The 14,959-nt window shown below is 38.1% G+C and overlaps 1 protein-coding gene across 1 annotated transcript; it reads right to left on the bottom strand.

Moving 5' to 3' along the window:
* Positions 1-11,132: 11,132 nt before the first annotated feature.
* LOC113293071 (rust resistance kinase Lr10-like) lies at positions 11,133-13,362 on the bottom strand. Its single transcript, XM_026541837.1, has 2 exons — positions 13,239-13,362; positions 11,133-12,326 (listed from the first exon to the last, which is right to left on the bottom strand). Exons 1-2 carry the CDS (start codon positions 13,345-13,347, stop codon positions 11,242-11,244), a joined length of 1,194 nt encoding a protein of 397 aa, XP_026397622.1. The 5' UTR covers positions 13,348-13,362; the 3' UTR covers positions 11,133-11,241.
* Between the last annotated feature and the right edge of the window lie 1,597 nt (positions 13,363-14,959).

The following is a 14,959-nucleotide window of genomic DNA, read 5'->3' as shown; positions in this document are numbered from 1 at the left end:
TCTGTACGTCAAGAAGAACTCGACCAAAGAAGTCATCAGACTCATATAAATCAGCAAAGGTGGAAAATCCCGGAACTGATACATGAAGAACGCTCAGCAAAGAATGGCGACGACTCAGGGCATCAGCAACTCGATTAGAAACACCTGACGTGTGTTTGATAACAAACGTAAATTGTTGCAAGTAAGATATCCATGATGCGTGACGAGCTGAGATTTTATCTTGACTGTTCAGGTGTTTTAAAGCATCATGATCTGTGTAAAGAACAAATTCTTTATGGAAAAGATAATGTCTCCAGTGTTTGATTGCTTGAACCACTGCATAAAATTCCACATCGTAAGTACTATAACGTAGACGAGCTCCAGCCAGTTTTTCACTGAAGAAGGCAATAGGTTTGTTGCGTTGGCTCAAGACAGCACCAATGCCCAACTTAGAAGCATCACTATGAAGTTCAAAAACTTGAGTAAAATCTGGAAGAGCTAGAATAGGTGCTGATAACAATTTCGTCTTAATGATCTCAAAAGCTGTAGTTGCTTCGGCAGTCCAAGTGAAGACACTATCATGACGAATACAATCAGTGATAGGTGCCATCAAACTGCTAAATTGCGGCACAAATCTTCGATAAAAAGATGCTAGACCATGAAAACTTCGAGTTTCAGATAAAGTAGTAGGAGTAGGCCAAGATTTTATTGCTTCTACCTTGCTCGGATCGACGGCTAGACCTTGTGCTGAGACGATGTATCCAAGGAAGTGAACCTCAGGAGAGCCAAACTCACACTTTTTTTGTGTGGCAAATAGTCGATCTCGACGGAGAACAAGAAGTACTTCTCTTAAGTGTGCAAGATGTTCAGTGAAGGACTTACTAAATATGAGAATATCATCAAAATAAACAACTACAAACTTACCTATGAAGGGCCGAAGAGATTGATTCATAACACGCATGAAAGTGCTTGGTGCATTGGACAAGCCAAAGGGCATGACAAGCCATTCAAAAAGTCCTTCGCGAGTTTTAAAAGCCGTCTTCCATTCATCTCCTGGGCGGATCCGTATCTGATGATAACCACTTCGAAGATCCAGTTTAGAGAAAATCGTTGCAGCTCCAATTTGATCTAATAGATCGTCGAGACGGGGAATGGGAAATCTATAGCGTACTGTAATTTTATTTATAGCACGGCTGTCGACACACATCCTCCAAGATCCATCCTTCTTTGGTATAAGCAAAGCTGGGACTGCACACGGACTCAAGCTTTCACGTAAATATCCCTTCAACACAAGTTCCTCAACCTGTCGTCTAAGTTCTTCATGCTCACTCGGACTCATACGATAATGAGCTCTATTAGGAAGAACAGCATCTGGAATTAGATCAATATGGTGTTGAATATCTCTGAGTGGAGGAAGGCCGGGTGGTAACTCATTAGGAAAAACATCCTGAAACTCTTCCAATAGTCTTTGAAAATGTTCTGGAGGTGACGGCAAAGACTTTCTGACAACCGAATTGATCAATATTAGAACATATCTTTCTTCGCGAAGTGTTTCTTCAAAAGCTTTTTGCTGCAAGAAAAGGACTGGAGCTGATGGTGTATGTTGTTTCTCGGGCAAAGAAGGTTGTAGAGTGAAATTGCGATTATTGTAACGAAAACTGTAGGTATTACGATAGCCATCATGTTGTACTCGAAGATCAGATAACCAAGGACGTCCTAAAAGTAGATGGCAAGCATCCATTGGAGCAATATCACAATGAATTTGATCCTTATACGAATCTCCCACCGAAAAAGAAATCAATGCTCGTCGAGTTATGAGTACATCAGTATTCCGATCCAACCATGCCAACTTGTAGGGGTTAGGATGTAGTTCTGTTGATAATTGAAGTTTGGTTACAACCTCCTCAGCAATGACGTTTTCACTACTACCAGAATCAATTATGAAGTTACACACCTTGCCTCCAATAGTACACTTTGAGTGAAAAAGATTATGTCGTTGAGGGTTGATATCTGTTCCACGCGGAGCTAAACACACACGTCGCAACATTAATGCTGGTCCGCTATCTGCTTTAAGAACCTCTACTTCATCCTGTGGCTCTGTAGTTTCCTCATCGTAAATTACTTCAACGTCATTACCAGCAGTGTCAAGGAGGAGGCCTCTTCTGTTTCTAGTGGGGCAGGAAGACTGTCGATGACCTAAATCTCCACAAGAAAAGCAACGAATTGAGTTTGGTCGAGTTTGTCGAGTGTCAAGAGCTGGAACAATGGGTGTGTCTGCTTTGACAGATATAGCGTCATCTGTCGCAGTCGGAGTCTGATTTGGTCGAGAAGAACGAACAGTAGACCATGATGAGAAGGATAATTTAGTTTGCGCCTCAATAGTCAAAGCTTGCTGATGTGCTTCTGACAGTGTTGATGGATGGAAGAGATTGATTGTGTGTTGGATCTGTTGTCGTAATCCTGCTGTAAAACCGTGCCACCAGTTGACGCTCAGAGTCTTGTATATCAACTCGATTGAGAAGTAAAAAAAATTCAGTAGAGTAGTCAGCCACAGATCGATTTCCCTGACGGATGGTATGGAGAGACGCTGAAACATTAGCTGGTCATAATTGTAAGGCAAGAATGTTTTCTTAAGTTTTGATGAAAGTTTATCCCATGACATAATCTTTGGTTTTCCAAGACGTGCACGAGTTGTCTTCAATTGTGTCCACCAGGCAGCTGCTCTGCCACGAAAACGCATTGTTAAGACAGGAACACATTGATCCATTGGAACTCGTTTGAATTCTAGGATTTCTTCTACCGTGACTATCCAATCGAGCAGTTCTTCAGCTGAAGAATTTCCATGAAACTCTGGTATCTCGGTTTTGAAACCCGATTCCCAATGAATATGAGCTGCTGCGTTTGGTACGTTATCTGGTGCTAGAGTACGGTTGGTGTGTAGAGGAGCAAAGGGATTAACGTCGTCTGCAAACGGGTTTTCTTCGTCATCAACATCGTCTCTGGTACTGTTAACGTGAGCAACATGCTCGCGTACGGCTGGTGCTGGTTGTTGAACCAGAAGGGTTTGGAGGGCAGTTGTGATGGAAGCCATCTGGGCTTGTAGCTCAGTAATGGCGTCACGATTGATTTCTGCTGCAGTACGAACTGGTGTTCGACGAGGTCTCACCATTGTAGTGACAGACAAAGAACGTAGCCTGTCTCTGATACCAACCTGGCGCAGCGTATCAATGGTGATTCAGCTCAATCTAGAAATATAGGTTAAATTTCTAGAGACCTGACTTCTTGAATCGAAGAGTTCAATCAAATTCGATGCAAGGCTCTTGAATTGATGACAGAATCAAATCAATGCAAGGCTTTAGAGAAAACTCTAGTGTATTATCTCTTAAAACTGAATGAATAAAACTATCTTACAATCCCTTATTTATATGAACCTATCTTTCCTAAAAATCAAACATCTAAGAAAAGGAATTATAAAAGAAAAAGGAAATCTAAAAAGACCAAAATTAGGAAAGGTATCAAGATGCTGCATCATGTGCCCACAAAACCATTACTCCAGACCATAGCTATCTATGCAGAACCTTGGAAGGCACTAAAGAATCTCCTTGGTTGGCATACTTATTGACTACAGGAGGAAGTACCCTGATGCGAAATTCCAATTGTTGTACACAAGTTTGCACTCAAGCATACTAAAATTCATATAAAGTGACAGAGCTCTACTCAGATAGTTTCTGGACATCATAAACCGGAGTCAACCAATCACATGGATAGATTAAGAAGATGGATGTATAGAAAAATGTGGATGATGTTGACTAAGGTGATCCTATCCTAATGGACTGAGATACTGGTCTGGACTAATATCAACACACTGGCAAATACAAGGGAACCAGTGGTCGATAATCCTAACTCTAGGTCAACTCAGCTGGCATATACAAGGGTACCAGAGGTCGACTTTATTGTATTTATTCCAGTTGGTCTGGTGGTCTGGTTTCAATTTTTTTTTTTCATCTCAGTCACTCTATTTCACCCTAGTAATGGTAAAAAAGAAAAAAAAAAGTGATCAGGATTCTTTCGATGTTTCCATCACGAGGATATGGCGAAACTACCATGTTTTCTTTTTCTAACACCTGAGCTCTGTGCTTTTATGAATAGACTCTTTAGATGTTTCCATCTAATCAGATTGGTTCCTCAAATCCTACAACCAAAATGCTTCCATCCACTTAGATTAGTTAGTGCCAACCTTAATAAGCATAAATTTCTAGTCTCTGGAGCTTATTTATTGCAACTAAAAACTTACCTCCCGCTGACAGGGGATTCGCGGGTGTTTATAATTCTTACCTCCCGTTCCATACGGGGGATGAACCGTTGAAATCGACTCGGGCCACGACTCCTATGTCATGTACGAACCTGAGGGGCCGAGGCGATATCGTAATCACTGTCCTTCTCTGCACACAATTTATATTTAAAACTAACCTTCTGTAGGGTTTAAAAAAAAATAAAGTCCCAAAGTTCAATGTCCGAAAGAAAAGAAAAAAATAAATGTCCAAAAATAAAATATTAAAAAATAAAAACCTTAATTACAGTTTCTAAATAAAATAAAATAAAATACAAAATCTTCTTCTTTACTCCTTTTGGATTCCTCTTTTCTTTCTTTCTTTGGCTTCGCTTTTGTTTTCAGCACTTTCTCCCTTTTCTTTAGCTCAGCTCCAAATCTGAAAACAAATAAGAAATACCAAAAGGCATAAAAAAGAACAAAAATAATAAAAATAAAACCTAAAAACAAATCTATACACAAGTCCGCGTCGGCGGCGCCAAAAATTGATCGGATTTTATATATTGGTAAGAAGAGTTGTCGTTCACTCGGACTTTGTGGGAATTGATTTTAGGCTTAAATATAAACGTACTCAAAAATAAGAAAATATATCTACAAATATTGTCACAGGATGAAGAGACACTAGGACGCAGGATTTCACTACTTTTCATATTCTTGTGGTTCAGTCATTAACTCTAGACAATATAGCTCAAACAAAAGAAGTTGTGACTCTAATTCTTTGCCAACAATAGATTTCATAAAACATCAATTGTAAATTACAATCATAGTGTATCTAAAGTGCCTAAGACTAAGCATACACTATCTAACAAGATAACAATTGATTAATAGAAATCATAAAGCAATTAAATCTATGCAAAAAGTCATATAAAGAATTAATTCATTTACCACAATCATGAAAAGTTGCTTCCTCCATTGTCCCAGTGATGGGTTTTATCTCCGCATGATGAAAACACGCTCAAAGGAATTTTTCATTGCTCAAAAAGGTGTTCACAATAATGAAATGGGAGAAAAATAATAAAACCGGGTTTGTAACAATTATATTTGTTACAAACCGAACTGTTACAGAGTACGATAAATGATAACTATCACTGTTACTGTAGCTTATAAGACTGATATATTTATGTCGTTTCCACTATAGCAAATACGATAATTGTTGGTGGGTCTTATGTTCTTCGTTCCTTCTTCAGCAGCAGCAATGGCAGTTTCCTGCAACTCGATTGTTTGCGTCTCTGTAGTGTTCTAAACTATCCCAAACTCTCCATCCCCCTTTCTATGACCTCCCAACAACTCTTTTATACTCCACAGGTCCGAGAATAACACCCCATTACTTCAAAATCTTCTCCATTACTCGACATTAACTCGGAATATTTTTCTTTCCTTTTTTGTCTCTGGCACGCATCTGCAGCTGTTGTATCTTCCTTATTTAACTTCTCCACGCTTCTGCAGAGTCCAAGCTCTATCCAAACACGAGCAGCACACGTCTAACTTGTTGTAATCCCGTGAATATTTCTTCCAGCGTACGTGTTGCCCTGTTTTCTTCTCACGGACTATCTAACCAAATTCAGTCGACAAAATAAGCCATACCAGGTCTGTTAAGGCCATTCACATCATCCCAACAAATCACAACCATTTAGTCTCCTTCTAACACGCCCAAAATTCCAACGCCAATCTGTCAGGCGATAAACTTCTTTTCCAGCCAACACCAAAATTCAAATAAGTAAGATGGTTCCCCCTAACCAACGTCCTGGGTGCCGAATAACAAATGGGTGTTATGGAAAAATGGGTTACACATAGCAAACGTGGGGGTCCGTATAGCAAATGTCCCCCGGGCGGTGCTCCGAGCAACTTTTCGAACCGAATTTTCCAACAATATTTATTTCCAAAAAATACCTACAAACACACAAAACACCATAATAAGAACGAGTACTAACAATACGAAACATTGAGGACAAATTAGACACATAAATGCGTCTATCACTTATCTACTAAGAAATGAATGCGCACAACTTGCATAAGTCCAATAAATGCGAAAAAGGAAAAACACAAGGTACTAGAAGTTTTGTTAATGAGGAAACGACAACTGCAGAAAAACACCGGGACCTCGTCCAGATTTGAAAACAAAATTGTATTAAGCCGCTACAAACACTAGCTCACTATCATACTTCAGATTGGAATCTAGCTGAGACTGAATCTGTAATACCCCGATATTTGGCAGTGGTTGGCCAAATGGAATATAAGTAATGGTTTGTCCTTTTGTAACGCCGGGTCTTTTCAGCACAATTTGCTCCAGAGTTGGCAAAAAAATCTGCAGTTAAGCGTGCTCGGGAGGGAGAAATCCCGGGAAGTTGTTGCCGAATAGTTTAATTGGTTGAAACGTACCGCTCGATGCCCGTTGAAAACCCTACACTGTCGGATAACCGTAGTGACTAAGTGGGGACAATATCAGTGGAGGGACGAGTCATTATAAATGGTATCAGAGCCGACGAAGGTTCACCTTCCAAGGGTGAGAGAGTACGTTGGACGGGATATGTCAGGTACCCCTCTCATGAGGGGTGGGTAACGTCGGAGATCTGGGCTTGATAATATATTCAGGATCCGAGGACGGCTCCAATTTAAGGTGGTGGTATTGGGACGGGTCATTACAGAATCTACCCTCCAAGTGATTTAGTTACAGTCGCACTCCTTACGTCTCTTGAACCTCGCAAGGCTCTACAAAATTGATTCCCTTAGCTGACGTCCTTTACATCCTAAGAGTTATTTTAGTCGAAGTGAAGACTTTTGATACCAATTTGCCTCTAACATATTAGACCATTTGATATCCCGTTTAGATAAAAAGATCAAGGTGAGGAAATCTGTTTGCAATAGATAAAGCTATCAAACCTCACAAATCTGGGACTTACGACTCCAAAATAGAAGCCTAGATTCTTAACCACCTCTCAAAACACAATCTTCAAAATATCACTTAAGATCAATTTTCAGATATCTATCTTGAGGAATCACAAATTCTGAGACGAAGAGAACTTTGCTTTCTATCTTTCCTGAAAGAGATTACGAAAACCTCGATAACAGAAAAGCAAGATCAGGATGCACGAACTATCAAGGTAAAGATAGTCCAACCTAGCTTCGCGAATCCCCAAAGCGAAGTCTTTTAGTCGTAGACCTAATTATGTTTATCAGAGGAAACCTAGGTTTATAGAGGATGACTCTAGAATGAACTAGGACACAAAGTGTTACGGATTAATTTTTCCAGATGAAAGAGTATCTCTATTTATAGTTTTCAAAAACCATGGGTTTCTTAGAATTCAATCTAAGATAACTTGGGAATCAAGCAAAATCTTTTAGGTATTGAAAATACAATAGAAAAATATATTTACTAGGAACCGGTTCTGGAACCGTGTATAATGATTGTTTGGTTTGGAAAGTATGCCAAAGAAATAAAGCAATTTGATGTTAAATCAAACACCTAAGAATTTAATCATGATGCACACACATAAGTGTTTGAGTGATCAATGAAGTCTTAGATGTATTTGAGGGAGTTCTAGCAATGCTAAATATATTTAAAAAATAAGTCCATGAGCATCTGCTAAAATCTACTGGGACAGTTGGTACAACGGTTATGAACTGTTAGAGCATTGCTCGGTCGAACTCGCATGCGTTGTTATCTCAAGCATTTTTGTCAATATTAGTGATCAAAACTATATGTCCTGATTTATAGTATACTTATGACTAAGTCTCGGTTTAGGATAGTTAGGAATAGTTGAGCTCCAGACTCCATGAAGATTATCTTGCAAAGACGAAGAGCTACTCAAGGAACCAGTGGAAATTCATCCGACCAAAAGGTATGTGGAGACTTGAACTCATCTTTTCACTCAAAAGTCTATCTACTCTATCTCCTACTCTTGAGACAAAAGTCGTATAAGTATGATAGTTTTCATACATACACATTTGCGATTTCGAGCCGAGTTTACTCGCCTATCTTTTTCTCGAAACACGTGTTGGTAAGCTTTTGCTTTAACCATCTTCATATTTACCCGTGACGAAAGTCATGATGACGTTTCAATCTTGAAAATAGCTTTGATGACGATAGTCGATTCTTTATGTCTAACGACTGTTATAACAGTATAGAAGAATGTTTCAACGATTGAAATGTAGAGTTGAGAATATGTAACCACCTATGGATGTAAGTATATAGTGTGTTCGCACATTAGTGTATAAATCCATGTGGCGGAAACCAAGTGTGTGCATATGTGTGCATGCGATATTGGTGAAGGAGACAGGTTGGGTATGCGTACCCATATGCATACTGGCGGAAATTCACGTCCATGAAATTTCATGAGTTTGAAGTTTACGAACTCAAAAAACAGTCACCTTAGGTACGCGTACCCGTACGCATACTGGCGGAACTTTTTCACCCGAAAAAGTCCGCTGAGTTTGGAAACTAAAACCAACTCAAAATCCGGTAGCTAAGGTATGCATACCCGTACGTGTACCCAAGCTAGTTATTTCTCAAATCGGTAGTTCATGGACTTAAAACAATAGATTATAAGAAATGCAATCTTTGCAAACCGTGGGTATATTGTTCATGAATTGATTCAATAATCAAACCGATTTTGTTTCAATTGTGTCTATGTATAAAGACCTAAGCAACTGAACAACTCTTGAACTAGTTCTTATGAGTCATTTGAACTAGTTATGAGAAAGATGACTACGGTTAATATGAAAGCACTCATATGGCTAACCATTGGTCAACCATTTGTGAACCAACCAATGTACACGTTTAGGTACTGTTACTCAAACCTAAATGAATACATTTCATTTGTGTGTGACAAACTAAGTTTCGATCTAATGATTGAAAGATATTAGCTTGGATAAATCTGGTTTTTCATCTAATGGTGATTATTGAATGCTTTGTTACTAAGGTAACTTAGATTGCAAACCCTGATTTGAAAACTATATAAGGAGACTCTAGTAACTGTGCAAAACTAATTCCCACACCTCCTATGTGATACTAGTTGGTTTTCTAGAGTCGATTCTCCTTTAATCGTAGGTTTCTTCTCGAGACCCTGTCGATTAACGACTGAAAGACTTCATTGGGATTGTGAAGCCAGACGAAACTACTTCTCTTGTAGTTGAGCGATCTGATCTTGCAATTTTCTATCGTACGATTTCAATTGAATAATTGACTTGAGATTATATCTCCGATAGCGCAAGATAAAAAGAAATCACAAACATCTTCGTCTCATCATTTGTGATTCCGCAATATATAGTTCCGCAATATTTGTGATTATTGTGAGTTGATTGATAATACTAGGCTGTTCTTTGGGAATATAATTCCGGTTTATCAATTGGTTCTTTTTCACCTTGATTTTTATCAAAATACAGAACAAAACTTTTAGGTTTATCCATGGGAGATAGATTTATCTATCCTTGTAGACTTTTCTGTGTGATACAAATTTGTTTACTAAAGTCTTCGACTTTGGGTCGTAGCAACTCTTGGTTGTGGGTGAGATCAGCTAAGGGAATCAAGTGCGTAGTATCCTGCTGGGATCAGAGACGTAAGGAGCGCAACTGTACCTCGAATCAGTGTGAGATTGATTAGGGTTCAACTACAGTCCATACCGAAGTTAGTTTGTAGTAGGCTAGTGTCTGTAGCGGCTTAATACAGTGTGGTGTTCAATCTGGACTAGGTCCCGGGGTTTTTCTGCATTTGCGGTTTCCTCGTTAACAAAATTTCTGGTATCTGTGTTATTTCTATTCCACATTATATTTTGTTATATAATTGAAATATCACAGGTTGTGCGTTTGTCGATCAATTGTGAAATCCAACCTTTGGTTGTTGATTGGAAATTGATTGATCCTTGGATATTGGTCTTTGGTACCATCCAAGTTTATTATCCTTGTATTTGATAAAGACTCGCAGATTTCTAGTTGCTTGAGTAAAATCAAATCAAGAGAGAGATATTAACTCCTCGATATACTTTTCTCTAGATTGAGTCTGACTGTCTAGTTGATTCTCTAGAAAGTATATTGGAGTTAGTCCATACAAATTGCTAATCGAAATATTGGGTGTGGTTGTTAGACCCCCGCATTTTCATGAACCGTTAAGCTTGTTAATGAGTCAGGGTGCAATAGTTCGTAAACCGGGTTCGCCAACCCTAGAAGACTACCCTAAGCATAAATATCAGATAGTTCAATATTTCTCTCTTATGATGTTTGAAACATTCTCACGTGATAAAATCATTTGCATGTGAAATTTTAAATTGATCCAAAAATTAATTCAAACAATAAATTGCTTAGAAATAATATTGTTAAGGACTATTGATCAATATCTTTCCTAAAATCATATTTCTAGATTTTTAACAAGACAAGCTTGACTCGAAACTTCTTTTTTGTAAATGTATTGGAAGTCATACGACATCGTCTCAACAGATAAAATAGTAATATAATGAGTAAAATAATATGTCTTAGTCTTCACATACCTAATACAGAAGTTTTCCAAATGTCTTCGTCGATCTTCAGTCTTTGAGGGTAATGGCTGATATTCAACTACCAAATTCTATCCTAGTCCTAGACTTGACTTAGTAGACTAGGTAGAAATCAAGATATAGATTTGATCATCTAACATTAACAACAAGATTGAGATAGCAAAACTTGTGGGTTCTACCGAGCATTTCTCTAACAGTTATCACTATATAAATACGACTTTTGCCCAATAGAAAGATACACCGATTGAGAGAAACCATCCCTTTGATACCAGTTTTATTAATTACATGGTTAGAAATTCATCTCCACCTAAATTCATCTGGAGCAACCAAACAAACGTAAAAGAAAAAAAAAATTATTACATTATCTTCACACTTAATCTTCTAATATAATTGCTAATTCTGTCTCATTTTTATGATTAACCCTTAAAGAACTTGGATCTGAAGTCATTAAGGCGAAAGGATTGGGTGGCATGGGAAAATTCTAGTACTCCCTTCTAACATATGAAGGACGTCATTCATGGAAGGGCGATCAATGGGGTTCCATTGGATACACCAGAGAGCCACCGTTATTAATTTCTTCACTATCTCTAAATCCTTTGCTTCGACTTCAATTCCTAAATCTTCCCCACGATTTAAACGATTATATACCTTTTCTGAAGAGTATTCTTTATCACCATGTGTTTCCATCGTAATTTCGGTGTTCTTTTTTCCTTCGACCATTTCAAGTAACAACATTCCAAAACTATAGACATCTGATTTATATGACACGATACCAAAGTTCCTCGAGAAAACTTCGGGTGCGATGTAACCCATCGTTCCTCTAGCGGCAGCCATAGATATAGTGATAAAGGTATCTTTGGAACATAGTTTTGCTAGACCAAAGTCAGAAATTTTCGGAGTGAAGTTATGATCCAATAAGATATTTTGAGGTTTAATATCGAAATGTAAAATACGTTGGTCACAACCTTGGTGAAGATATTCCATGCCACGAGCTATACCAGTAGCAATTTCTTGAAGCTTTGCCCAACCAAGGTTTATTAATGTCTTATCTTTCCCGGATGGGAATATGAACTTGTCTAGTGATTTGTTCTTCATAAATTCGTAAATAAGAGCCCTCGTAGATCCTTCAACACAGAATCCTAAGATGCGCACAACATTTAGATGATGAATTCTACCTATAGTGCCAACTTCATTGACAAATTCTTCTCCGCTATTGCTTCCTACTGAATTATCCAGAATTTTAACTGCTACTTGGATACCATTTGTAAGGTTCCCCTCAAAGACACTCCCATATCCTCCGTGGCCTAACTTGGTCTGGAATTTATTTGTCATCTTCTTTAACTCAACATGACTATATCGAGTGGGCTTGAGGGCATTATTTTCCAGGAACTGTTCAATCCGTAATTGATTTTCCTTTTCTTCTTTATCTGCTTCCTTGCGTATTTTGATAAATATGATCAACACCAATAATACGATAATGAATAATCCAACGCTCACACTTATTGCTATCTTCGTTCCTACTAGTTTCTTCTCTGCAAAAATGATGTGTATCCGATTTTTGTACTTCGTTAGTTATTGTTGTTGCAAATTCATCTCCATAACCTCTATGCTTTAGTACTAAACATAGTATAAAGCTAACAACATGCTGAAATTATACTTGAACCTAGTATTGGCATACTCTACAACTCATGTAAACAACATCACATATGACTAGAAAAACACATATAGTAAAATATCCAAAATAGATTAAACAATAAGGAAATATAACATACATAACACTAAAGTACTAACAATTTCCATGACTTATCATCATCTTCTATTTCCTCACATTACTTAATGATGGATTAAAATAAATTTTTCCTTATAAATTTTCTATAACATATGAGGTTAGAAGTGAGTACTAGTCATGCTCGTCATATATCACTTCAACTTTAATTTTTATCATGAGTTGGAGGACACCTCATGACTAGATTGGACACATAAGACGTGTCAAACTAATTGACATGTCGCGCTTAGTTAACTTTATCTAGCGTCAAATTTAAGTTAGTCTTTAGTGCATAATTACACCATTAACATGCTTTCAACAAAATAAATATCCTAAACATGCATTAGCTTAGTCTAAACATAATTTGTTCTGCAAACTATAAAAAGTCTAACCATTGTAACATGCACTAACTTGACAATGTTTGAGAAACGGATGGATTAATTTCATCGGTGATAGTTCGTTATATTTATCAATTCAGATCTAACCAATTAGTTGTACCAGAAGGATGAAGGGAAATAAATATTACTAATTAAAGATTATAGTGAAAGGCATTAAAGGCTGCCGCCGGTTAAACGGAACAGTGAATGCGATACCGTATCCAAGATATCCAAATAACATTGGAAAAGCTAGAGTTGTGAGATCATTTGACAAAAGTAATAATCAAAACAGAGAGAGATACCTTTGGGTTTTCTAAAGCATCCAATGGCATGGCTAGAGTTGTGATGATAGTATCCGCAGATTCGTCCATTAGTTTCACAGTTGCTGCATTGGGGCTCATTCCAGTTCATGACAAGACTGCCCAAATTCACATTATAATCACCATCAAATGGAAACCTTAATGGCCATGCAATTGAAGCAGCCAATAACTCACAGTGGCTCGGTAAATTCGTTGCAATGGACTCATGTTCGTTGAGAGCAAAAACTTTGAATGTCGAACTGGGACTACTGAGACAATCTATTCTTTTATAACTGTATACGGGTCTATCTTCCATGTACCCGGAACAGTTGAAGATGGTATAATTCTCGTATTGTGTTTTGAAAGGAATGTTGTGAGAGATATTGAAACCTGCGATATATCTTTGAGGGATGCAGCCCTTTTGATCATAAATTTCAATAGTTTGGGATGTATAGTTGATGAATTTTACAAAGAATGTTCCTGAAAATGGTAACTCAACTACTGTCTCCTTAGTTTTTGTGCAGGATAATTCGAACCCAGGATATCCGCAATAGTTAGGTTGTTTATCCTTCAAGTAAAACGGAAACCGAATTTGTAAGCTCCCACACGAAAAACTTCGACATGCATCTTTGCTGCTGCTGCTTACTGCTATGTGTTGAAGAATCATGATAAAATGGATAATTGAAAATTTAACGGCCTTCTCTCTTGAACTTCTCATTTTCTTTTCCTTTCTCACAACAGCTAGTAGGAGTATTTTTATGTGCTGGTTTCTTAAATCTCTTATGGTATTACCCAAACACAATTGGGATCAATTAACAGTGAACCACAGAAGACTTATTGTGAACATAAAGATCATTGTCATCTGAGTGTTCACAAATAATGCGCGCAGACTCGTGACAATATAGTAAGTAAGATGCACCTGAGGGGGTGAATTGGTTATGTCGAATCCTTGACTCAGAGTCCTAATACTCTTCCTCGTCTCATCAACTATAATCATTGTTCTTACCTCGCATAATAAGATAAATAATGGATGAAGTATAAAATATACGAACATGATGTACCATAAATATCGAATCGAACATGTAAAGTATAAATGCATGAATATAGATGAAACGATTAACTTATATGATTCATCACTCAGATCTCTGTCTGCGGGTTTGGGTTTTTCATTATATGTACGATGGTTACAGAAATAGTCGAATGACTTTGAGATCAACATAAGTCTGCGTAGCAGGAGGAACTTCACTTACACTTTCTCTATCTCTCTGTCTCTCTCCTATTCTCCTCCCAATGTTTTCGGATCCCCCTCTTCACTTGGGAGAGAGGGGTATTTATAGGGAGGTTACGTGGGGTCCACTTCTGAAGCCCGTTATAACCTTATCCTCTTGTGTCTTGTGCCGCTTACGCAGAAGTCTTCGTGTTCTCGGCTTTATCTGCGTGTTCTGTTTGAATACGCAGTGCTATCTGCGCTTCCTACACAAGCTAACTGACACGTATGCTGTTTGAGGGTATTTAATGCGGGTAGTTGAGATGTCAGTCCGCGGTAGACAGCTGTCCTCTGCCCCTGTCTTGTCTGCGTCAGTCGGACTATCCCCAGCCGTAGATCTTAGATCTTTCTGGGGATAGGATAAAGTGACTCTTGGCTGTCCATGTGTGATATCATATCTTGATGCTCTTAGCCGCATGTCCTCCACGTGTGTCTTTGTGGACACGTGGCGGAAGAT

This window comes from Papaver somniferum, chromosome 7 (assembly GCF_003573695.1).
Source record: "Papaver somniferum cultivar HN1 chromosome 7, ASM357369v1, whole genome shotgun sequence".
NCBI lineage: Eukaryota > Viridiplantae > Streptophyta > Magnoliopsida > Ranunculales > Papaveraceae > Papaver > Papaver somniferum.
This window is presented reverse-complemented; position numbering and strand designations above follow the sequence as displayed.

Coding starts and splice junctions, on each gene's coding strand:
- LOC113293071 (XM_026541837.1), bottom strand. CDS start 13,347: ATGAACTGGAATGAGCCCCAATGCAGCAACTGTGAAACTAATGGACGA. Junction 12,327..13,238: donor ATGCTTTAGAAAACCCAAAG/GTATCTCTCTCT, acceptor TCATTTTTGCAG/AGAAGAAACTAGTAGGAACG.